Consider the following 24,153-nt stretch of genomic DNA (forward strand, 5'->3'; position numbering starts at 1 on the left):
TTTTCAGCAGTTTTTAAAGTTCTGTATATTCTGCTGCCGTCAAATATATTCAGGGAGATTGTTCCATTCCCTATGCCCTATACAATGGAATATACTATCCCTAAACATTGTCAGCTTCAGCTCATTCACTGATGGAATTTGCAGCTTGCCTTAGTACAGATTGCCTTAGTAGTAGCTGATGTTAGTTGTGACCTGGGTTGGCCACTGTTTGAAATAGGATACTGGGCTTGATGGACTTTCGGTCTGTCCCAGTTTGATAACTTATGTTCCTATGTAAGATTTCCACCTTTTTCTTGTCCTTCGCTTTCCTTTCTCCTCCCTCCCTTATACAGTCTAATCTAAGGAAGGTATAATCTTTTATCAAATAGACAATTCCCTCCCACCCCACAGACACAGTTGGACCTTTACATTTATGTATCCTCCCTATTCCCTTGTGTTTTTTTGATAATTCCAACATATTTCCAAGCAATTCTCACCAGCTTCCTGGAGCAGTTTGAACACACAGCTGGTGGTTTTGTTAGAGATGGCTGCCTTGCCTTCCATATGGTCCTTCCTAGCTGCGTTTCCTGCTGTTATCTGGTCTTTGGACTGCATCAGCACGTACCCTGGGAGTTCAGGCAGCTCATATACCTCCTTTGTTTTTCCTTCATTTAACTTTTTACCCACCTTTAGCTCTGCAGAAATACAAAAAAAGCACTACTTTGATTTTTTTTGAAATCACTGAAACAATCATAACCATTGTAACATTTAAGAGATCACATTCCTAGTAAAAGAAAAACAAACAAAACCCCCAAACTCTTAATATGGTCTTCCCCCCAATACTATCCAGGGCAACTGCTCCTCTCTATATGTCAAACATCTGCAGTATCTTTCTTTAGCCTCTACATCAGCATGGCAGTGCAGGCTTGTAAGCCATTAAAAAATCTTGCCTAAGGGCTGACCTAGTCAACAGGCCATCAGCAGTACTGACAGACCAGCCCTCCCCTCTGGCATATGCTTAATGTCACCAGTGCATAGAGCTATATATGCAAGTGTTCCAGAAACTGGCTTTCCCAAGTAGCAGTCCTTGCTGAGCACTTTGTCCTTTTTAGCTGAATGCAAACAAAACCAAACTGCTATGGTTTGGCTTAAAGCCAGATCTAATTCCTAATTATGTCCTTCTGATGATTGCCTTTCTTTAAAAGGTAGAAGATAGGTCCTATTAGAGTACTGAGAATAATCCTGGATTCTTTTTTAAGTATGGAATTCAAAGTGTCTAGTTCACTCCTGCTTTTATACTAACTACTTTTGTGGCTGCAATAAAAATAGTCTAATATTGGCTTTTCCACTTCTAAAAAAAACATTTGCCTAAAGTTGTATGATAAATCCTTTTCTTTTCTTTCAATGAAACTATTGAATTCTTTGCCATATTTGGTACGCTTAAATGCTAGTTGTGCTTTTGGAAAAGTCTTAAAATTTTATTTTTCACCGATTGTTATTTTAACTGTAATTCCTGAAGTTATGTTTTAGCTCTTGCTTTGTTACTTGCATTAAAACTATTTGCAGAGATTAAGGGCTCCTTTTACAAAGGTGTGCTAGTGTTTTTAGTGCACGCACCAGATTAGCGCGCGCTACCCGAAAAACTACCGCCTGCTCAAGAGGAGGCGGTAGCGGCTAGCACGCGCTATTCTGCGCATTAAGGCCCTAACGCACCTTTGTAAAAGGAGCCCTAAGTGGGATATACTCTAAGTGCACATATAACGCTATTGTTTGGTTAAACCAATGACAGGTGTACATGTAGAATTATTGCTGGGTTCAGTTGCTCAAGGCTGCTCTTACCAATGGAGGGGTAAGAAAGCACGGCAGCTGGTCTACTAGATCCGATGTGGAAAGAAAACAAGAAGCAGATCTATGAAGAATAGCTTTAATCAGTGCTCCCAGGAATGGGTGCCCAACGTGGTTGTGTTCCGCCAGACTTGGCTGCATCAGGGGCATACAACTGAAAAACCAATGAACGCATACATGAATAATACAGCAAATCAAAACAGAGTAGACAAAAGCAAGAACATTTAATTACTGATTAAAAGGAGATAAAATATGGCTTACCCAGCTGGTGACACAACTTTCACAATACCGAAAGAACTGTTAAACAGCTCAGTCAGGAGGTGTACCAATAAAATCAAGGCACAAAAAAGATAAACTTAAAACCAAACTGTTGCTACAATAATGTGAAGATAAACTGTACAAATACAGTAGTGAAACAGAAAGCTAGAACTTGGTATATTTCATTTAGATGATACCAAGTGTGGCATCGCCAAGTTCTAGCTTTGTATTTCACTATATGTGCCTTGATTTTATTGGTATACCTCCTGACTCGGCTATTTTAAGTTCTTTCAGTATTGATGGAATGTGTCACCAGCTGGGTAAGCCATCTTTTTTCTCCTCTTAATCTGTAATTAAAATATTTTTTTTAATCTACTTGGTTTTGATTTATTGTGTTATTCATGTATGAATTTATAGGTTTTGATTATATTATAGTTTTTTGTTGTTGTTGTTTCAATTGTATGCTCCTGATGCAACCAAGTCTGGAAAAACATGGCCACGTTGGGCACCTATTTCTGGGAGCCTCGATTAAAGCCATTTATTCTTCATAAGGTTTGTTTCTTATTTTCTTAACTCTTCCCAATGGGCAAAGGGGGCAGCTATCCTAGGACCAGCTTAACACGGCATCAGTAAGTAAAGGTGACCCTATGCACAGGGCTTACTCCAGTCCAGCAATAAGGCACAGAGGCACCGATGCTCAACCCAGTAAAAAAAAAAAAAAAAATACCAGGCTGAGAGTGATTTAGTTTTGCTGGGCATGCCATTTGTGCTGAGTAGCTCAGTAAGGGGACATTGGCAGGGGATCAGGGCCAATTAGAAACCAGGGATTTAAGACCCAACTGCTAATCAGGGATTCAAGGAGGTGGCTGAAGTGCAGAACAGTACAAAAAAAGCTTCTCATGATTTCTTTGCTGTTTGCAGGTTTCCAATTTTATTTTGGGCGGCCTCCTCCCAGCAGCATCGCAGAACCAGCAACACTAGGATCTCAGGGATTTTTTTCCAGCTGTGAAATATGGATGCAGCTGTTATACATGTGTTATGTGAGTGCACAACAGCTGCGCCCATTAAAAAGTTTTTTGGGTTTGTTGTTTTTTTTTTTTTTTTAAATGGGGCCAGCCATTGTGAGTGGGTTTTGCACTTACATGCACAGCAGCTACCTGCAGTTCCTGAGCTGCTGGAAAATTTCAGCCTCGATTCTTCGGTAATGGGGAGGCTTCCCTTTTGTGCATCGCAAAGAGAACTAATTTAAATACTAATGAGTTCCTTACAATGTATTTGCATAGTGGTCTCGGTGGCTGCTACAAGGCCCGGACATACTAAACAGTTGTTAAAATCCGGTGTGTCACTGTGGGGCCAGCAAATTGTCTGATTTCAAAACGTCAATCGATGTTGAAATGATTTTGCAGGCAAATGAATTTCATGGAGATCCGCCAAAATCCCATCCAATCAGTCAGTGGGAAACCGACTTTGACTAATGCGCAGAGTCGGCAGGGGAAGCCCGAACAGCTGAGCGATAGAGGAAGCCCCAAAGCAGCTTCCTGCTGCTCATCTGTTTGAGGCAGGAACTTACTTCTTCTTTTTTTTTTTTTTTTTTTAAAGGGCACAGATATTGTGCATGTGTTACACATTTTTTTTAAAAAGTTGTACTTCCCCAAACTTTTAAAATAATAATAATAATCAGCAGGAGGGAAGTCCATTCCCTCCTGCCTTGCCCCCCCCCCCACCTTTAAATTAAGGAGTGGCAGGAGCCTTAAGTATCTCAGCCAATCAGGGCCTTAGGCTCCCTGCCTAGTGCATCCTGGGATACAGTGGGAGGGGTCTTAGGCATTTGAGCCATTCAGGGCTTTAGGCCCCTCCCCCTGCTTCCCAGGATACACCGGGAAGGGAAAGGCTCACCATGTGCATCGCTTTAAATTTATTATAAAAAACATTTTATCAAATTTTAAATAAAATCTGGAGTCAGGCCAGGCATCCCTCCTGCTGTCTTCTTCCTATAACGTATGGGGGAGGGGAGCAAGGTGGCCGAGGCAGGAGTGGGCACCCCTCCTGCTGATTTCTTTAAAAGTATGGAGATCAGGGGTGGGGAAAGGGAGGGGGTCTAGCATTGAGGGATTGGTTCCATAAGGGGTCACCCAGTGACAGGAGTCAGGTGGCCGCAATCTTTGTGGGGTGGGGTTTTGGGATCATGAGGAGTCTGAGGGCGGGGGTCAGGAGAGGGGTTTCCAGGTTTCTGAGGTAGAAGGGAGTGGGTATCCCACCTATTTCTTTTTTTTTCAAGCAATATGGCAGACCTGTCAATAACACAATTACCGACAGGTCTAGACCAGTCAATAATTTCAGGTCATAAGTAGTTAAACTAGTGCATGCCTTAGTGCTGTTAGGGCATCGATTGGAATGCTTGTTTTAATATTAAATAACCTCATTTTAATACTAATGAGTTTGTTTGCATGGCTGGGTCAGAGGCTGCAACAAACACACAGAAAAGCCCGCAGTGAGCCACTGTGTACATTGGTCGGTAAAAATAAGGTCGATGTTAAACTGGTTCAGCGATGATCATTAGATGCATGATGAGTTTAATGCAGCCACGGAGAACCCTTCTGAGCATAGGCAGATTTTCCATGCCAGTAAGACTGCTTTAATGTGTCTTACTGGCATCAGTGGAATGGCAGGGGTCGGTAGCACGCCCTTCCCATGTCCCTTTTCATCTTCAGCATGAGCAGCCAAAAAGTTGCTGCTCGCATCAGCTTCGGTGCTCTCTCCGAAGTCACTTCCTAGGCACAGGTCCCAAAAGTGATGTCAGAGAGAGTGCCAAAGCAGACGCGAGCAGCCACTCGCTGCTCACGCCAAAGTTTAAAAAGTACAGGGAAGGGGTGCACATGTGGCAGGGGGAGGAGTGGGAAGGGAGCGGAGAGCAGGAGGGTTGCTAAATCGCCAAGGAAGATCGCTCCCCCCTTACTACTCCACTGACTGGAAACCTTTTGTGTATCGGGGTCCAGAATCACTATGAGTCTGCTCTGCCTGTCATACTCCCTTCTGACATAACTCCCTGTTTGAGAGGCAGAACAGGAAGCACCATATGGACATATAGTGGCTTCATGCTTTCATGCTGCTTTTTAGGAAAGCAAGGTAAATTGTGCTTAACTGTGGCTGTCACCTCGAATCCATAATCACCTGGTTCAATGGTTGGGGAGAAGGGAGGTGGCTTTTTAACAAAATAGATTGCTTTACATTTACTTAAGTTTAATTCTTGTAAATTATCTACATAGTATTCTATATACACCAACATCTGCACTGATTTCTCATCTGCCCCCCCCCCAATTCCCTTCTCCATATCCAATCTCTGAAAGGTGCAGGATTCCCTGCAAAGTCAGCCCCCTCCCCCCACGGGGGATTAGGCTAGTTTATGATTTCCAAAGGCACTAACTGTTGTGATTTTAAATATTAGCTCATATGAGAAAAGTAAGGTCCCCTTCTGAATAGATCCCCTCCCCACCAGTGCCTTTCATCATGAATGTGAACCCAGAAAGGGCACCATGGGACTTCCATGCCCGGCTCGTTCCGGCGGTGCTGCAGCCCTTATTCTCACAGGCACCAGAAGGCCGAGCTGAAGCATACCTGCAGTGTTCTCCATCTTGCTGTCCAGGAGTGCGATCTAGAAAGAAAACAGACGAACGGCGAAACTTATATAGCGGAACACGGAAAGCAGCCCGACCCGCCACCCCCGTCAACACGTGCACAAGCGCAGACTGTAGCTCCGACTACTACCAGCATGCAGCAGCAACAGCTACGCAGGGTGCGAGTCGGAAGGAGGCGCGTGCGCAAATCTTTCCACCTCTCTCTGGGATCCCTCGCCCGCCTGCCTGCTACAGTAAGGAAGCTCCCGGCCTCAAAGCTCCTCCCTCTCACACTGCACCGCTGCGCGCAAAGCTCCTCCCCCGGACCCAATACAACCCCGCCCACGGATACGCTGAGTTCTGACCCCGCCCCCTGCCCGCGAAGTGTTTGTCTTTCAAACTGGTTCAGTAGCCGGTGCGTGAGGCTCCTCGGAGTCTCGAAAATAGCACTACCGACTAGCAGGCTTTTGGCTGAGATTCGTAGCCTTAGCGCCGGACCGCGGGCCTCTTCCTCTTCTCAAACAATGCTGCTTCTTACCCAAGGCATTTCCTCTCTCGGTTCACACAGCCACAGTTATCAAATACGTATCAGTAAAACCAGTGCTTCCAAATTAACCAGTTCCTGGAATGAAACTAGGCTTACCCATTTGTTTCTACTCCACAATGCCTCATTCTGGGACCTACTGATTTCAATATAAAAAATCCTGATTGAGCCACCCATAAAGTGAGATTTTTGAAAAACGGGACATCCAGGGAGAGAATCTTGAAAGAAGTAACAAAACTGAGAGAGGCAAGTGGCATTTTATAAACTAATTTACTAAGCCCTGAGCAGGGTTTAATTTGTGCCATTTCAGGGTGTAACACATTCTTAAGCCTTAAGTAAGTGATGCATTGTCCCAATCTTCCTGCCTACCAAAGTATTTCCCTTCTAATTCTCCCTCTTTCAATCCCCCCCCCACCCCCAACCATGCCCCATTACCCTATTTCTCATCTTACACTGCCATCATTCAGCATCTTTTGATCCATGCCATTGCCACCTTGCTGAGCGCACAGTCGTAACCAGCAAAGATGCACAGGACCCACTCTGCATATGCTATTGCAGTGATTCCCAACCCTGTCCTGGAGGAACACCAGGCCAATCGGGTTTTCAGGCTAGCCCTAATGAATATGCATGAGAGAGATTTACATATTCATGCATATTCATTAGGGCTAGCCTGAAAACCAAATTGGCCTGGTGTTCCTCCAGGACAGGGTTGGGAACCACTGCTGTAATCAGAGGAGGGTAGAGATGAGGCTGATAGTGGAAGCAGCAACATCTGCACTGTGCTGGTCCTGTGCATCGTTGCTGTTCCCTGCTGTGAGCACCATGGAGATTGCAACAGGAGGGAACAAAAGGTACAGAATGAATGAGGGAGGTAAGGGGGGGGAGAGAAAGAGAGCCTGTGGTCATGTATGTGTGTTGGGGGGGGGGGAAGAACAGCCTGAGGCAATACAAAGGTAAGGTGTGTGAAATGAGCATAAGGCACCGCTGGGGTAGGGAGAAACAGAGAAGAGATACTGGATGTCAGAAGTGGGAGAGAGATAGAAGATATTCTGATGGGGAGGGAAGACAAACACACACAAAAAAAAACAGTAGTGGAGGGAGGAAGAGAAAGAGGAGATCCTTGATGGGAAGGGGGAGAAGAAAGTTAGTAAACAACTGGAAAATGAGAGGAAGGAGAATGGGAGAGCTAACATGAAGGAGATGGAGATTGAAGAATGGTAGTAAGAATGAATGAAATAGATAGGCAGGAGAAAAAATGTAAGCGGAAAGGAATAGTGTTGGAGCTGGATGTAGTAGAGAAGGTAAAGAAGACAGAAGGAGAGAAAAAAATGTTAAATGGACAGGAGACTTTTGGAAAGAGTTGAAAGAAGACAGGAAAGCAGTACCCAGAGACTGGGACCAACACAGAAAAATTAAAGGCTTCTTTTACAAAGCTGCAGTAGCAAGTCCTGCGTGGCAAATGTGACATAGTCCATTCATTTCCTGTGGGCTGTATCGCATTTGCCACATCAGGATTTGCTACCATGGCTTTGTAAAAGGCACCCGAAATGGCCAGACACCAAAGGTAGTAAAAATAATTTTATTTTTAATTTAGGATTAAGTAATATAGTTGCTGTATTAGACCACTTTAAAAATTAAGAACCCCCTCCTCCCCCCGGAAAATGCAGTAATGTCTTTTTATTGGACAAAATGCATTTTTTGACTAGTTTTCTAGCTTTCAGGAATCAAAATTTTCAGATTGGGAAAGAATACTGCTGCCATGGTAACCTAAGAAAGAAAGTTTTGGTCTTTGAAAGCTAGTCAAAAAATGTATAAGTTAGTCCAATAAGAAGAACCATCTTATTTCCAATTTTTTAAAATGTAATTTTAATATAATTGTTGGAATGTGTCAGTTTTTTAAATTTATAGGTGCATCTTTAAATTTTGCACTGTATAGAGGAGACATGGATCACTGTTTCTGTTTCTCTGGTCTTGCACTGTATGCAGAGTCTGGCTTTTCATGGGCTTCAGTTTAATTTTTGACTATATATTTCTATTTTTAGTTTCTGGTTTACTTATTTAATACTTGGTGAGGGCTTATCTGTGTTCTATGTTTGTGAAAGAGATCAGGTATTCTGTTAGCAGTGAATGTTGGTGTAGGATCAATATGTTCTAATCTGGCTGGTTTAATTTTCCAATAAGTGTATTGATAATCCAATATTCACGGTAGTGTTTATGGTGCTACCTTTTCCTTCATAGGACCTTATTATGGAACTCCTGGAAATTGATGATGATATGGTATGGTGGAATTGCATTACAGTACTCCCCCGAATCTACAAATACGGTTTTTAGCGGGGGAGATAGGAGAGGGCAGCCGGAGCGCCAGCGAGTGAAGGAAATCACTCGCGGTATGCTCCGACCGCCTCTTCCTGCACTAAAGTCAAGCCTCACCAATCAGGAGCTGCTTTGACACACAGCTCCTGATCGGTGAAGCCCGACTTTAGTGCAGGAAGAGGCGGTCGGAGAATACCGCGAGTGATTTCCTTCACTCGCCGGCGCTCCGGCTGCTCTCTCCTGCCCGGTCATTCGCGGTTGGAAAATTTGCAAATGACCAGGGAACACTGTATACAGTATGACTTGAGCAGTGGCGTAGAGAGTGTGAGAGGTGCCTCCCCCCTAACTCCACACATGCCTCCCCTGCACCCTCCTGCCACATGCACACCGCTTCCCTGCCCCCGTACCTCTAACATTCCTGGCGTAAGCAGCAATCGCCAAGTTGTTGTCGCGCCAGTGTCAGCTCTTCCTCTGATGTCACTTTCTAGGTGCAAGTCCAGGAAGTGACATCAGAAGAAGGTTGGGGGCTGCTGATCGTGCCAGGAACATTAGAGGCACAGGGAAAGGGAAGCGGAATGCATGCTTGGGGGGAGGAAGAAGAGGAGACTGAGTGCCCAGGGCGGACCGCTGTCCCCCTTACTACGCCATTGGACTTGAGTGACTTTTGCAGTGTTTTGTATGACTTCATAATATGCCTTATGTTGGATTCTGGATCTGGATTTAGCTTACTTTTTTTTTTTCAATTGTAGATCAATGCGAGTTACATTCAGGTACAGAAGATATTTTCCTGTCTCAGGAGGACTTACAGTACAAAAGAACATAAAAATAGCCATACTGGGTAAAACCAATTATCCATCTAGCCTAGTATCCTGTTTCCCACTTGTGGCCAATCTAGGTCACAAGTACCTGGCAGAAACCCAAATAGTAGCAACATTTCATGCTACCAATCCCAGGGCAAACAGTGGCTTCTCCCATATCTGTCTCAAAAGCAGACTATGGACTTTTCCTCTAGGAACTTGTCCAAACCTTTTTTAGACCTAGATATGCTAACCACTGTTATCCATTCTCTGGCAACAAAAGTTCCAGAGCTTAACTATTGTTTGAGTTTCAAGTTTATTAGTTACTTGATATATTGTCTATCACAAATATTTACACAGTTTACGATAAGATTAATAATAAAAAAAAAAATAAAAGTAGCTCTATTTAAAAATAAAGGGGGAATTGACATACTAAATGAGACTAACATGAAACCAGGAGGAAAAGGGGGAATGGGAAACATAATTACATCAAGATAATAAATTAAAAATGTAAGAGAAATGGGAAATCACAATAGGGTGGAAGTCGTTTCTTGGAAAAAGTTTGTAAACCTTGGTTGGAACGTTCAATGTCAAATGTTAAAAGCCTCTTTGAATAAGAAAGTTTTGAGTTTAGATTTGAATTTCTCCAAAGAAGATTCTAATTTAAGGTCGAGGGGCATGGCATTCCAAAGTGAAGGGATCAAGACTGAAAAAATCATCTTACGGGTAGAGTCATAGACAATTTAATGGATGGAGGGAATTACTAACAGATTCAGATTGTTAGATCTCAGTGTCCTCAAAGAGGTATAAGTGGTAAGAAGTTTACTGATAAAATCTGGAGTGTTTGCAAGTCTAGTTTTAAATGTAAGAAGTATTTTGTAAGTTATACGAAGTGGGATAGGCAACCAATGAGCGTCACACACTAAGGGAGTAACATGGTCGAATTTTTTAGCTTTTTATATGAGTTTTATTGCTGTGTTCTGGAGAATTTGAGGCTGACGTACATATTTCCTTCTCTGTTGGAAGATAAAGTAGTCTCCTGACATGCAGTGGATCACTGGCAACAGCTTCTGCACCAAGAGGACATCCCAGTAGAATGTGCCGTTAATCTTAACCCCAGGATTAATGAAGAACAAATCTGTGAATCTGAGTTTCAAGATTGTGACCAAGACCATGACAGATTAGCTGAAGATCAGGCGGGTCCATAGAGGTGTTTGGCATTAAGCTCATACTTCAGTGTTGTTCAAAGGCACACATAGGCAATCATTTTGTATGTTAATCAGTGGAGCTAGCTTTTCATCTGTAAACCAGATGAAGCTGACACTGCTCTGGGTACTTAGTCAAGAGCTGCTTACACCGTTTCAGGCGTGTGTCTTTGTTGTGCAAAGTTAACTCTTGGACACAATGCTTTTTAAGATACTTTAATTTTAGATCATCATGAATTATCCTAACCACAGTTGTTTAGCTTATTCCTGCTTCTCTTGCTATTTGGCAAGTTGCTTGGAGTGTTTGTGGTGCGTCCTCCTGGCGTAGTACAAGATCGCATAAAACCTCAATAACAACATCACATTTGTACACTGCATTTACGTATGTCATTATCAGATTGGTTTGATAGCCAAAATCCACCTAAAATTATCTACCCCTGACATCCTTCTGCTTGGGGCTTTACTGGAGGTTATCTATACATGACCTATGCCCAGTTCCAAGAGCAGCCCCATCCCATCCTGCCAGGTATTGTGGTTTTTGCATACGTGCAGGCCAGCTTGTGCTCTTAATGTTCCATGAACCAATGTTATCTGTGTTATCTGATGTCCAAAGAGGCTTTTACTCCATCTGTAGTGGACAACTGTCAGAAAGACAACCTTGTCACTTGTCGCAGCTGTCCAAGCTTTGCATCCTGTGCATAGGCCTCCTGCCTGGTCTGCTGTCCATTGTTTCACCTTTAGTCAGGGAATATAGGAAATACAGGAATCACTGCTGGAGGCCTTACACCTGCATACCCGTCTCTGTCTTCCAGCTGCACACCAGTATTATAACTTTCTTTCCATGCAGCAAGCAGTGATCTGTGCTGTGTGGTAAGATCTGTGCTATGTCTTACTTATCTCAATCAATAGATGTTGAAGGAAATTGCCAAAATAAGGTATAGAAGCAGCATGTTTTTTCAGAGTTCTTGTAAAGATGAAGTTGTGCAGAAATCAAGCTTGGCCTGTTTTAAAGTCCTGTAGTCATATCCCGGGGGTCTTCAGGGAGGGATCCAATAGGGATTCTCCTTCAAAAACCTTGCAGTTTTATGCGGTTTAACAAACTAAGATGACTGAACAATCTCAGTGATTAACAAGTCAATTCTCCAGGAATTTTGAAAATAAACTTAATTTTAACAATTTTCTAAAATGCATATAAAAGATGAAGAAACTCTGAATCCCAACTAGCTGTTTGGTAAGACAGTAATATTTGTATAAATCTCTTATATGAACAACCACAAGCAGTAGGGAAAACAAACAATGCAGTGGCTCGCAATCCATCAACTAATTAATTAAGTGTGTAATCATGCAAAGACCTTATAACAAACTTGAAAACACCCTAGCTTCTACTAGCAACCAATGAAGTTCTTTATAATAAGGTGTAACATGAGCCATTTTCTTCAAATTAAAAATTATATGCCTGGCAGTATTTTGTACAATACATAATCTTTGAGGAGTCAGGAGCAGGGAATTTATAAGTTTGGAGCGACATGGGGAAGAGAAAAGCGAAGGTAATACCATCTACCTCTTTAAAAGGCCCTATAGATGAACATCCATCTGGTCCCTCCTGTAGATGTCTCCAATATTGGTAAAGTAAATACATCTCTTTACTCTTGTCACAAGCCCAGCACTACAGCTAGCCTTATTCCAGCTAGAAAGCATAGAAACATAGCCCTGAAGCTGAAGACAGCTGATCAGTGCAGCAGCTCTCCAACTAGCATGGAGCAGGACTCAGATTCTGGGGAGGTTTTCCAAGAGCAGGAGCCCTGGGCAGAGTTGGTACATTATGAGGACAAAAACTCCTTTAAACCTAGGCCAGTCGCTGGTAGGACACAGCCTAAGAAACAGGCTCTAGCCCCTTTAGGCACACACCTGCTGAGACTAATTGCAGAGCAGGAGAAAGCACAGGGAAAGCTGAAGCCTGCCCATCCCCCACATAGGCTTGGACATGGCTTTCACAGAGCAAGGCAGTTGGAGCAGTGTAAGCCAGGCAGAGAGAGACAGGACTGAGCAAGCAGACCTACAGCTAGGTGCTCCAGAGGTCAGGCAAGAGAATGAAGTTGAAATGCAAGATTGGGAGGAATCTTTGTCTGTAACCAGCCAGACTGCTTGAGGTCAGAGGAAGCTATGGACATTGCACTGCAACCAGATGGATGAGAGTTAAGTTTTTCCTCTTATTTCTTTTGGTTGGAAAAGCTTTCAACTGCACTGTGTTTTTGGAAGAAGGAACTGTGTGTTTGCTGGCTGTTTTGGGAATTTAAAAGACAATTGAGGGGAACAATTGCCCTGCCTGAAAAGGACTTTGTAATGTTTTTTCCCCCCCCCTGCTTTTGAAATTTCAAGCCACTGATTGCTACAGTGGGAATTGTGGGGCAGAATCCACACAAGATCCAAAGGGTTGGGATTGCGGGGGCCTACAAGGCTGTTTTAATAGTGGATTCAGCAATTCCCCCTCCCCCATCAACTTACTAGGGTTGGTAGGGGAAGCCTGACTACATTTTTGCAGGCACAGTGAGTCTTGTAGGGAAACGTTTGTGACTAAATAGACTGTGGAATACTTACCAATTTTGGATGCTTTTTATACTTGGGAAAAGCCAGCAAGGTAAATTCCTGGACTTACCCTGAGGCAAGGGGTGTGGCCAGCCATGTGCTGACCCGGCAACCAGAAGGGCTGCAGGGCTACTAGCCAGAACAGGTGAACTGTTTGGGGTTTTTTTTGTCTTTATATTGGATACTTTTGTAGTCATCTGAAAGCAGAGACTGTGAAACCCTGATTTACAGGGAATGGAAGTAGCCAGGCCACTGGACTAATTCTAACTTTTGTTGTTATATGTTTTGGACATTGGCTAAGTACACAAATAAAGCCTACTTTATTTGCACCGGGGCTGGACTGTGGCCTTGTGTTTTGGGAACCTTTTGGCCATTCTGACTTATTTTCCCAGAACATTACTTTCCCAGCAGGACTTTTACCTTTTGAGGCCACGCCAGGATCAGTGATTGTGCTCAGCTAGGGTACCCGCCCCGGGACCCGGTACCAGCTGCACGACACTATGCTTCCTTATCCTCGGGTGAACTATCACCTCCTCCTCAACCTGGATCAATTTCCAAAGGGAGGGAAGGGTTCGAGTCCAAAGAAGGGGAAAAACTCATCTCCCTAATTGGTCTGGATTCACTATCTGAATCTTTGAGGAGCAAAGATTCTAAATCATGGCTCTACTTCCAGTTCTAGAACAAATGATTTTGGGGTTAGATACTAGCTCTATTTCTTTGGATAAGATAGTTACATTACAAGATATTTGGTTAGTGGTGAATCGAATAGAAACTTTTTTTGCTAAGTACTGTTTCTAAACTGTGTCAGTTTTCAACAGAAAATACTACTAAGGTGACTGAATGGGACTTAGTTAATCTTGAATGAAAACAGACTTGATAAAGTGGATTCTTAAGTTACAACTTTGCAAACTTCAGTAATATCTAATATTAAAGATAGAACATCACTATATTTTCAATGGGAAAAAAATGGAAACTTAAGGTTCTTGAATTTCCCTACCTCCCATTATTTGGCACCATTGGAGCTTCTAAAGATGTATTTGAGGGATGTCCTCCAATATTCTTAAGTAGATAGCTTTTCTTCAGATAATTTTTATTACATTTCTAGAAGCTCCAAAAGTGTTGCTGAAGGGGGAGAATGGATAATTTGGTATCCCCTGATAGTTTAAATATTTCTCAATTCCTGGAATCATCCAAAGGCGAGCTACTTTATTAGTTACATTTCAGACAGAATTGGAAAAGCAAACAATTTTAAAATTAAATTTTGCTAAGAAACAAATTTTGTTTTGTGGTCAGCAATTAACAGTGTTTCCAGATGTGGCCAGACAGACACAATTTCGTAAGAGGCAGTTTCTACAGATGAAATCTAAAGTCTTAGCTGGGAGTGCTATATTTTTTCTTAAATTTCCGGTCATCTTTGGAAGTAACAAATATACATTTGTGGATCCATCCCAATTAGAGTTATTTCTTAAAGATAAATCTGTACTTCAGATAGTTTCAGAAAATTAACATTTATGGTTGATGATAAATTATTTATTTGAAAGATTTTTTTTTTTGTCTGTACAAATAATAGAGATGGGAAAAATATATTGTTTAAATATATTTTCTAAAATCCACTAAGGACAAGGCAGTCCCGATAATGTGGACTAGATTTAATAGTTGTTACTTTATTATGGTATTTTCCTGATTTTTCTTTGATTTCTTTATGTTATGTTATGTTATGTAATAAAGTGAATAATACATATAACCCTCTCCCCCCCAAAAAAAAAGCCTAGACATTCAATGCCAAAATTCAGATGTGGCCTGGCATTGAATTTCCAGGCATAACACCGACAGCGGTCAGCAAAACACTGAGTACTGCTGGCTGAACATCAACTCCTTTTTAAATTTAGTTGAATGAAATATTTTTGATTTTGAAATCTATAGCTGCCCTCTTAAATAGTGCTGGGGGAAATGCATCAAGACTCTAGCGATTTTTACTACATTTAGTGACTTTCGGCGTGACATTTTATCTGTTTGGTTTTATTGTACTTTCCAACATTTTTTGTGACATATGTTTTTTTCTCTTTTTACCATGGACCCCTGATGAAGGTTGTTCGAAACACGGACCGTGTTGGGTCCCCTGTTTGGTAAAAAGGTTTTAATATATATTTTGGTTGTCACATTAAAAATTTGCCTACATCGTTGTACATATCTGCAGTTTTGTTTTGTTTGGAAATACATCAAGAAACAGTGCGACAAGATGGTGGCTGTAGTCGGAAGGATGCTGGGCTGTATAGAGAAAGGCATAACTAGCAGAAAAAAGGAGGTGTTGATGCCCCTGTACAGCTCACTGGTGAGGCCAAACTTGGAGTACTATGTTCAATTTTGGAGAACGTAAATGGCGAATGATAGAAGAAGACTTGAAGTGGTCTAGAGAAAGGCAACAAAAATGGTAAGGTGTTTTGAGTTAAAAGGTATACAAGAAGAGACTGGAAGATCTGAATATGTACACTCTAGAGCAGTGGTTCCCAACCCTGTCCTGGTGGACCACCAGGCCAATCGGGTTTTCAGGATAGCCCTAATGAATATGCATGGAGCAGATTTGCATGCCTGTCACTTCCATTATATACAAATCTCTCTCGTGCATATTTATTAGGGCTAGCTTGAAAATTTGATTGGCCTGGTGGTCCTCCAGGACAGGGTTGGGAACCACTGCTCTAGAGGACAGGAGGGACAAGACAGATATGACACAGATTTTTAGATACTTAAAAGGTATTATTACAGAACCAAATCTTTTCCAGAGAAGGGAAAAGGGTAAAACTAGAGCACATGAATTGAGATTGTGGGGTGGTAGACTTAATGTTAGAAAATTCTTTTTCATGGAAAGGGTGGTGGATGCCTGGAATACCCTCCCTAGAGAGGTGGTAGAGAACAAAACAGTGACAGAATTCAAAAAAGCATGAGACGAACACAGAGGATCTCTAATCAGAAAGTGAAGGGTACAAATTGAAGAACTAGGGCCAGAACGGGGCAGATTACACAGTTTGTGTCCTGTACAGCATATAGCTAATTGGTTTGGAATGGGCTGGGGAGGGCTTTGAGAATTCCAGTAATCTGGGATGGTTTAGATAGGCTGGAGTGAGCTTCAGTGGCAACTCCAGTAGTTGGAACCTAAGAACTGTACTGGGCAGACTTCTACGATCTATGACCTAGAAATATAAGATAATTTAATCATGAATTTATAATGTAAGTAACCACTGGGCAGACTGAATGGACCATTCAAATCCTAATCTGCCATCATTTACTGCTGTGCATTTCTCTAGTGTTGCACTGTATGTAGAACCCCTTTTAACATTTGGCTACATATTTCTGTTTCTAGCTTCTAGTTACTTATTCTGTATTCGGTGAGGGTCTAGCTACCTATCTATAGTCTACATGTGTGAAAGAGACCATTGAATGTCTGAGAAGGATTGATCTGTAGTAATCCAGTTTGTTTAGTTTTCCAAATAGGTGTATTGATTTTATGGTGCTGCTTTTTCCTAGGTAGGCCTTTGTTGTGTGATTCCTCAACACTGGTGCTGTTATGGTAGGGTAGATTTATTCTATAGCTCCTAAGTGACTCTTTTAGGGTTTGTATTACTTCATAATATGCCTGGTATTGGAGAGGGTTTATGTTAATAAGTATTGGTACAGTTAATACAGATGATACATATTCCAAACATGTTTGGCAACTCAACAATAAACTAAAGGCCAGCAGATTTGAAGCCTAGAGGTCATTTGACAACCTACCACAAAAAGAGTGGAAGGATACAGATCAAGGTGGTGAATGTCTTGGGAGTAGTGCTGTGGGCAGGCCAAACATTTTTACCTTGTCTAGTTTCCCCAAATCAATTTGCTCTGTTCTTTTCATAACTTTCTCATGTTGGAGGACAATATCATGAAGAATATGTACTATTTTTCAAAAAAAGTGTGCACACTCTACAAATAATGTGCATTATTTACAACACATAAGAATTTATTTATTTTTGTCATTTCAGCTAAAAATGACACAAAACATAGGAGATGTTGTTCACACTTTCCATTTGTTTCAAATTAATATACATCTCTATTAGGCAATTGGATCCTCATAGAGAGATAAATTTCTCTAAGAACATGCGACACAAAGGAGAATCGGTGAGGGACCAGTGGCAAAAGAAACAGAAGGTAAACAGGGTGGAAAACATCAGAGGAGAAAGATGAGTGCTGAGGAGTAGTACGGGGGATGGGAGTGTAGGTAAGCAGAAACTAACCCCGTCTTCTACGAAACTGCGCTAGCAGTTTCTAGCGCGGGGAGCCTTGCTGAATGGCCCGCGCTGCTGCAGATGCTCATAGGAACTCAATGAGCATCGGGAGCAGCTCGGGCCATTCAGCGCAGCTCTATGTGCTCTCTCTGCGCTAAAAACCGCTAGCGCAGTTTTGTAGAAGAGGGGGTAAGAGTGTTAATGGAGGACTGAGAGTATCGTTTTTAACATAAGACATTAAAAATAGGTAAATATATCCAGCCATTCATTCCATAAGAAGGTAGACTCAAGCTTGTTTGCCTTTCTACTAATGTTAGGGGTACTCACCTGCAAGTGATGGGATACTAGTGGATGAAGTGGCAGCCGTGCCTTGCTGAAGTGCTGAGAATGTTCCTCCTGACCACAGTCCATCATCCTTCTGTCCATCTGCCCTCTTGTTTTTGTTTGAACCTCTTCAGTCATGCTTCTCTGATGCAGGTCTGAAGTACTGCCAGAATTCTTTATTTTAATAGGAACCGGCGACTCTGAATGAAGGCACAGAACTATCAGTTTGGTAATTTCCTGCAGAAACTTACATACAAGTAGTGTTTCCAGCTGGTTCTGCACTGGCAGATCTTAGTTTCACTAAAGTATTGTGTTTGCCACTTGAGAGTTAGTTCCCAAAAATAACATATGGGTTTTACTAAATATTGCATATTTAAATGGCAAAGTTGTGCATTATTAGTCCTTAGCATACATTTTAGTAGTGCCATACAAGCTAAATAATGAGATGTAAAGCATGCATATGTATACAAAGTATTTCATTATTCAACTCAAACACAGATTGTATTGAACTTTGCAACCTACATTATCATGGAAAAAAACTGCTTTGAGGTAATGAATGGCCTGATGCTCCTGAGGAGTGTTTAAAAGAGGTCAATCTTTAACAAAAAAAACTTTAAAAAAAAATTTAAATACCCCAGTCAATCAAATTTCCCATCCCTCCAATTATCCTGGCACCTCCCAAAGACTTCAAGTGGTTGGGCAGAACCAATCCCAATTACTCAAACCCAGTCAGCTGCCAGCTTTAAAAATGCATCAATTAACCCCTAGTGGTAGTCTTACTTCCTTAGTTGGTTTTCTAGCCTTTATGTGGTAGTACCACAAGACTATTACTAAGGGTCAACCAATGCCATTTTGAAGCTGGCAGCCAACAGGGCAGGTGTGGCTGGGGTGCCAAGGGAATTAGGGGTGAAGGAATGAGATGAGAGTGCCTGGGGTGGGAATACTCATCTTGCACTGGCCCTTTAAAAAACAGCAGGCCCAAATGGGCCCACAATCTTAAGAGGCCCCTAGGGGGGTTAACAAACTATAAGACATAAAGGACCCACTAGTTAGACATCAGCAATCAGCATTTTGATGACCACTACCAGTATTAACCTTTGAAATTCAATATTGGGCAGCGTTCAGACTCCAGCACTGAATTTCCAGGTATATGGGGGATAGCAAAAATATAGCCAGTTAAGTGCAATATTCAGCGCTTAACTGGTGAACTACATAAAGACAGGACTGACTTTTATACAGTCCTATTTATGAAGTTACTTTGGTCAATATTCAGTATTTAACTGGCCAAGTATTAACTCTGCCCTTGAAAACACCCACAAATAGCTGTTTTCAGTTTGATATTTATAGCAGAACTATCCAGTTAGTCCCAGACAGGCAATATAAACGGCCAGGAAACTCTCCTAGACATTTAAATCATTTCAAATATCAGGCTCAAAACATATACATATGACAATTAACATCAATTAAAGTAGCTAATTAGACATTCAAAAATATAAATTAATTTAAAACATAATAGAATATAAAGCAATACTTTATAAAAAAAAAAACCCCCAATAAAATTATAGTTCAAGAAGTATATAGCAACAAACACAGATGGACAAACCAGATTTATATTCCAGCATGCTCTCAACTCCACTATGAAAGCTAATCTGGGCTTTACAACTTTGCATCTTTGATACTGTCACAAGGAGACTATAAGGGTCAGATTCTGTAAATGGCACCTAAATCGGAAAGCAATTGCCGCATTCAATCATACTTAGGCATCGTTTACAGAATCACACCTAATGGTGCCTATCAAAAACTTAGGCACTGGTAATGTAGGCCAGGGTTTTACTGGCCTACACTGCAAGCATCTAAGTTAGAAATATAGAAACACGATGGTAGATAAAGGCCAAATGGCCCATCCAGTCAGCCCATCTGCAGTAACCATTATCTCTTCCTCTCTCTAAGAGATCCCATGTGCCTATCCCAGGCTTTCTTGAATTCAGACACAGTATCTGTCTCCACCACCTCTTCTGGGAGACTGTTCCATGTGTCTACATAGAATATGACGGCAGAAAAAGGGCCTTCGGCCCAACAAGTCTGCCCACTCAATGAACCCTCCTCCCTAGGTTCTTCTTTGACGTGAACCCACATGTTGATCCCATTTGTTCTTAAAGTCAGTCACGTTATTGGCCTTCCTGAAGTGGAAGATCATTCCAACGGTCAACCACCCTTTCGGTGAAGAAGTACTTCCTAGTGTCACCATGAAATCTCCCGCCCCTGATTTTTAGTGGATGCCCTCTTGTCGCCGTAGGTCCTGTAAGGAAAAAGATGTCTTCTTCCACCTCAATATGGCCAGTAACGTATTTGAATGTCTCTATCATGTCACCCCTCTCTCTGCATTCCTCGAGAGAGTATAGCTGCAACTTACTCAGACGTTCTTCATATGGGATATCCTTGAGTCCTGAAACCATCCTGGTGGCCAACCATTGAACTGATTCTATTCTCAGCACATCCTTCTGATAATGTGGCCTCCAAAATTGTACACAGTATTCCAGATGTGGTCTCACCATGGACCTGTATAGCGGCATTACCACTTCGGGCTTTCGGCTGACAAAACTTCTCCAGATGCAATCCAGCATCTGTCTAGCCTTGGATGAGGCTTTCTCCACTTGATTGGCTATCTTCATATCTTCACTAATGATTACTCCCAGGAACCATTCTGCAACAGTTCTAATTAAGGTCTCACCATTCAGAGTGTAGATTCTGCATGGGTTTCTGATTCCAAGGTGCATAACTTTACACTTCTTGGCATTAAAATTCAGCTGCCAAATAGTAGACCAGTGCTCCAGTAAAAGTAAGTCCTGTGTCATAGTGTTGGGCACGGTACCTCCACCCACTATGTTGCATAATTTAGCATCATCGGCAAATAATGCAATTTTACCCCGAAGTCCCTGAGACAGATCTCACATAAAGATATTAAATAGGATTGGACCCAGGACCGAACCCTGCAGTACTCCACTGTGCACTTCCGACTTTTAAGAGGGAGTACCATTTACCACCACCCTTTGATGTCTGCCACTTAGCCAGTCTTTAACCCATGCAGTTAATATTTCTCCTACCACCCTTTTTGTAGAAAAGTATTTCCTTAGATTACTCCTGAGCCTATCACTTCTTAGCTTCATCCTATGCCATCTCATTCCAGAGCTTCCTATCAAATGAAAGAGACTCGACTCATGCGCATCTACACTACATAAGTATTTAAATATCTCCATTATATTTCCCCTCTCCTGTCTTTCCTCAAAAATATACATATTGAGATCTTTAAGTCTGTCCCTATATGCCTTATGATAAAGACCACACACCATTTTAGTAGCCTTCTTCTGGATCAATTCCATCCTGTTTATATCTTCTTGAAGGTATGGTCTCCAGAATTGTACACAATATTCTAAATGAGGTTTCACCAGAGTCTTATGCAGGGGCATCAATACCTCCTTTGTCCTACTGGCCATATCTTTGGAGGAAAGGTGGGATAGGGGAGATACAATAGTGATGTTTAAATACCTAAGTGATGTAAATGCGCATGAGTCGAGTCTCTTTCGTTTGAAAAGAAGCTGTGGAATGAGAGGGCATAGGATGAAGTTAAGAGGTGATAGGCTCAGGAGTAATCTAAGGAAATACTTTTTTACAGAAAGGGTAGTAGATGCATGGACCAGTCTTCCGGAAGAGGTGGTGGAGACAGATACTGTGTCTGAATTCAAGAAAGCGGGGATAGGCACATGGGATCTCTTAGAGAGAGGAAGAGATAATGGTTACCACAGATGGGCAGACTGGATGGGCCATTTGGCCTTTATCTGCCATCATGTATCTATGTTTCTATACCTTTTCCTATTCACCCTAGCATCCTTCTAGGTTTCACCATCACCTTTTCAACCTGTTTGGCCACCTTAAGATCATCACATACAATCACACCCAAGTACAACATAAGTTCTTCATCCCCTAAACTGTCCCGTTCCTTCAGGTTTTTGCAGCCCAAATGCATGAATTTGCATTTCTTAGCATTAAATTTTAGCTGCCAAATTTCAGACCATTCTTCAAGCTTCACTAGGTCTTTCTTCATGTTATTCACACCATCTGAGGTGTCTACTCTATTGCAGATTTTGGTATCGTCCGCAAAGAGACAAATCTTACCCGACAGCCTTTCAGCAATATCGCTTATAAAAATGTTAAAAAGAACAGGCCCAAGAACAGAACCTTGAGGCACACCACTGGTCAAAAGGGGCCAAGTTGAACTTAAGATTGACAAAATTAAACAGCAGCTGGGCAGATGTTACAGGCCTCTCTAAATTGCAGGTTCTTCAAGTTATTCTTAAATCATGATTGTGATATTTTGAAGCATAAATCCAATGCAAGGGAGTTCCACAGAGTAGGTGAAACTACGTGAAATGTAGCACATATAGCTTCCAAACTGATGTACACGTGATGTGGAATGATAACCATATTTGCAGAGGTGGCTGAAAAATAAAAGATGGCTGATATGGTGCTAATAAATCTGAAAGGGCTATTGTAATTAAATGAAAGACAATGTGATGGGTCAGAATCAAAATCTTATATTTGATACAATATATTATGGGGAGCCATTGTGCCTCCTTGAGCAGATGTGTCACAAGCTCTTAACTTTTCATGTGTTTTGTATCAGTTGTAAATGATTTATAATATAAAAATTACTGCCATGCAGTAAGTAGTGCATTACTATAATCCAGGGATCTCAAAGTCCCTCCTTGAGGGCCGCAATCCAGTCGGGTTTTCAGGATTTCCCTAATGAATATGCATTGAAAGCAGTGCATGCACATAGATCTCATGCATATTCATTGGGGAAATCCTGAAAACCCGACTGGATTGTGGCCTTTAAGGAGGGACTTTGAGATCCCTGCTAATCCAATTTTATTGTTGCCAAAAGCAAGTACCCAAGGTGTATAGGTCATTAGGACTGAAAAATCAAGATTGATATAAATAGTGTGAAAGGAGAAAATTCTGTAATGGGCCCTTTTTAGATTCCATGATATCATATGTTGGAAGTCTATTCTCTAACAGCACCTTGGCACCCAGATTCTGTTATAGAATAAGAACATAAGAATAGCCTTAATGGGTCAGACTGATGGTCCATCTAGCCTAGTAGCTCATCCTCACAGTGGCCAATCTAGGTCACTAGTACCTGGCAAAAACCCAGAGTAGCAACATTCCATGTTACCGAACCAGGGCAAGCAGTGGCTTCCCCATGTCTGTCTCATTAACAGACTATGGACTTTTCCTCCAGCAAATTGTCCAAACCTTTCTTGAAACCAGCTACGCTATCCGCTCTTACCTCAACCTCTGGCAATGCATTCCAGAGCTTAACTATTCTCTGAGTGAAAAAAATATTTCCTCCTGTTGGTTTTAAAAGTAACTTGATTGAGTGTCTCCTAGTCTTTTGTAATTTTGACGGAGTGAAAAATTGATCCAGTTGTACCCGTTCTACTCCACTCAGGATTTTGTAGACTTCAATCTCTTTTCTAAGTTGAAGATCCCTAATCTTTTTAGTCTTTCCTCATATGAGAGTAGTTCCATCCCCTTTATCATCTTGATATCAGGGCAATGAAATCTAGGTACCCATATTTACACTAGCCACAGAAATTTCAAATATTACGTGCAGAATTTTAAAACTTTTGCACAGAATTCATCCAAAAGTAGAATATGTTTACTAGGTAAGACAAGAACTGAATTTGTGGAACTCCACAGTACAGTAACATGAAGAAGATCTCCTCTCATTCCAAAAGATATAAAAGTAACAATCTGACAAGTAGAAGGAAAACCAATTGAAAGGTAAGAATATAAGCACTGCCATTCTGGATTGCAGGGTTTAAAAAAGATTTGGACAAGTTCCTACAAGAAAGTCCATAAGACATTATTAAGATGGACTTGGGAATATCCACTTCTTATTTCTAGGATAAGCAGCAGAAAAATCTGTTTTTACTCTTTTGGGATCTTGTCAGCTACTGGTGACCTGGATTGGCCACTGCTAGATGGTCTAGATCAGGGGTGTCAAAGTCCCTCCTCGAGGGCCGGAATCCAGTTGGGTTTTCAGGATTTCCCCAATGAATATGCATTGAAAGCAGTGCATGCAAAGCGATCTCATGCATATTCATTGGGGAAATCCTGAAAACCCGACTGGATTCCGGCCCTCAAGGACTGACTTTGACACCTGTGGTCTAGATGGACCTTCAATCTAATCTTCAGACTGAAGATCCATCTAGCCCAGTATCCTATTTCCAACAGTGGCCAATCCAGGTCACCAGTAGCTGACAAGATCCCAAAAGAGTAAAAACAGATTTTTCTGCTGCTTATCCTAGAAATAAGAAGTGGATATTCCCAAGTCCATCTTAATAATGTCTTATGGACTTTCTTGTA

At 41.7% G+C, this 24,153-nt stretch overlaps 1 protein-coding gene across 7 annotated transcripts in view; it reads right to left on the bottom strand.

Moving 5' to 3' along the window:
* LOC117360582 (multifunctional protein ADE2) overlaps window positions 1-24,153 on the bottom strand; it is a 186,157-nt gene that overhangs the window by 30,414 nt on the left and 131,590 nt on the right. For 3 of the 7 annotated variants that reach the window (XM_033944548.1, XM_033944558.1, XM_033944542.1), the window contains 3 exons: window positions 17,728-17,924; window positions 5,698-5,734; window positions 477-674 (listed from right to left, as the gene is read on the bottom strand). In XM_033944548.1, coding sequence (XP_033800439.1) covers window positions 477-674; window positions 5,698-5,734; window positions 17,728-17,924 — 432 coding nt within the window. Of the gene's footprint in view, window positions 1-476; window positions 675-5,697; window positions 5,735-5,847; window positions 5,922-6,339; window positions 6,433-6,692; window positions 6,738-17,727; window positions 17,925-24,153 lie in introns of those variants that run through there. The other 4 variants (XM_033944574.1, XM_033944566.1, XM_033944581.1 and 1 more) reach the window with 4 other exon arrangements.

Source organism: Geotrypetes seraphini, chromosome 1 (genome assembly GCF_902459505.1).
Source record: "Geotrypetes seraphini chromosome 1, aGeoSer1.1, whole genome shotgun sequence".
Classification (NCBI taxonomy): domain Eukaryota; kingdom Metazoa; phylum Chordata; class Amphibia; order Gymnophiona; family Dermophiidae; genus Geotrypetes; species Geotrypetes seraphini.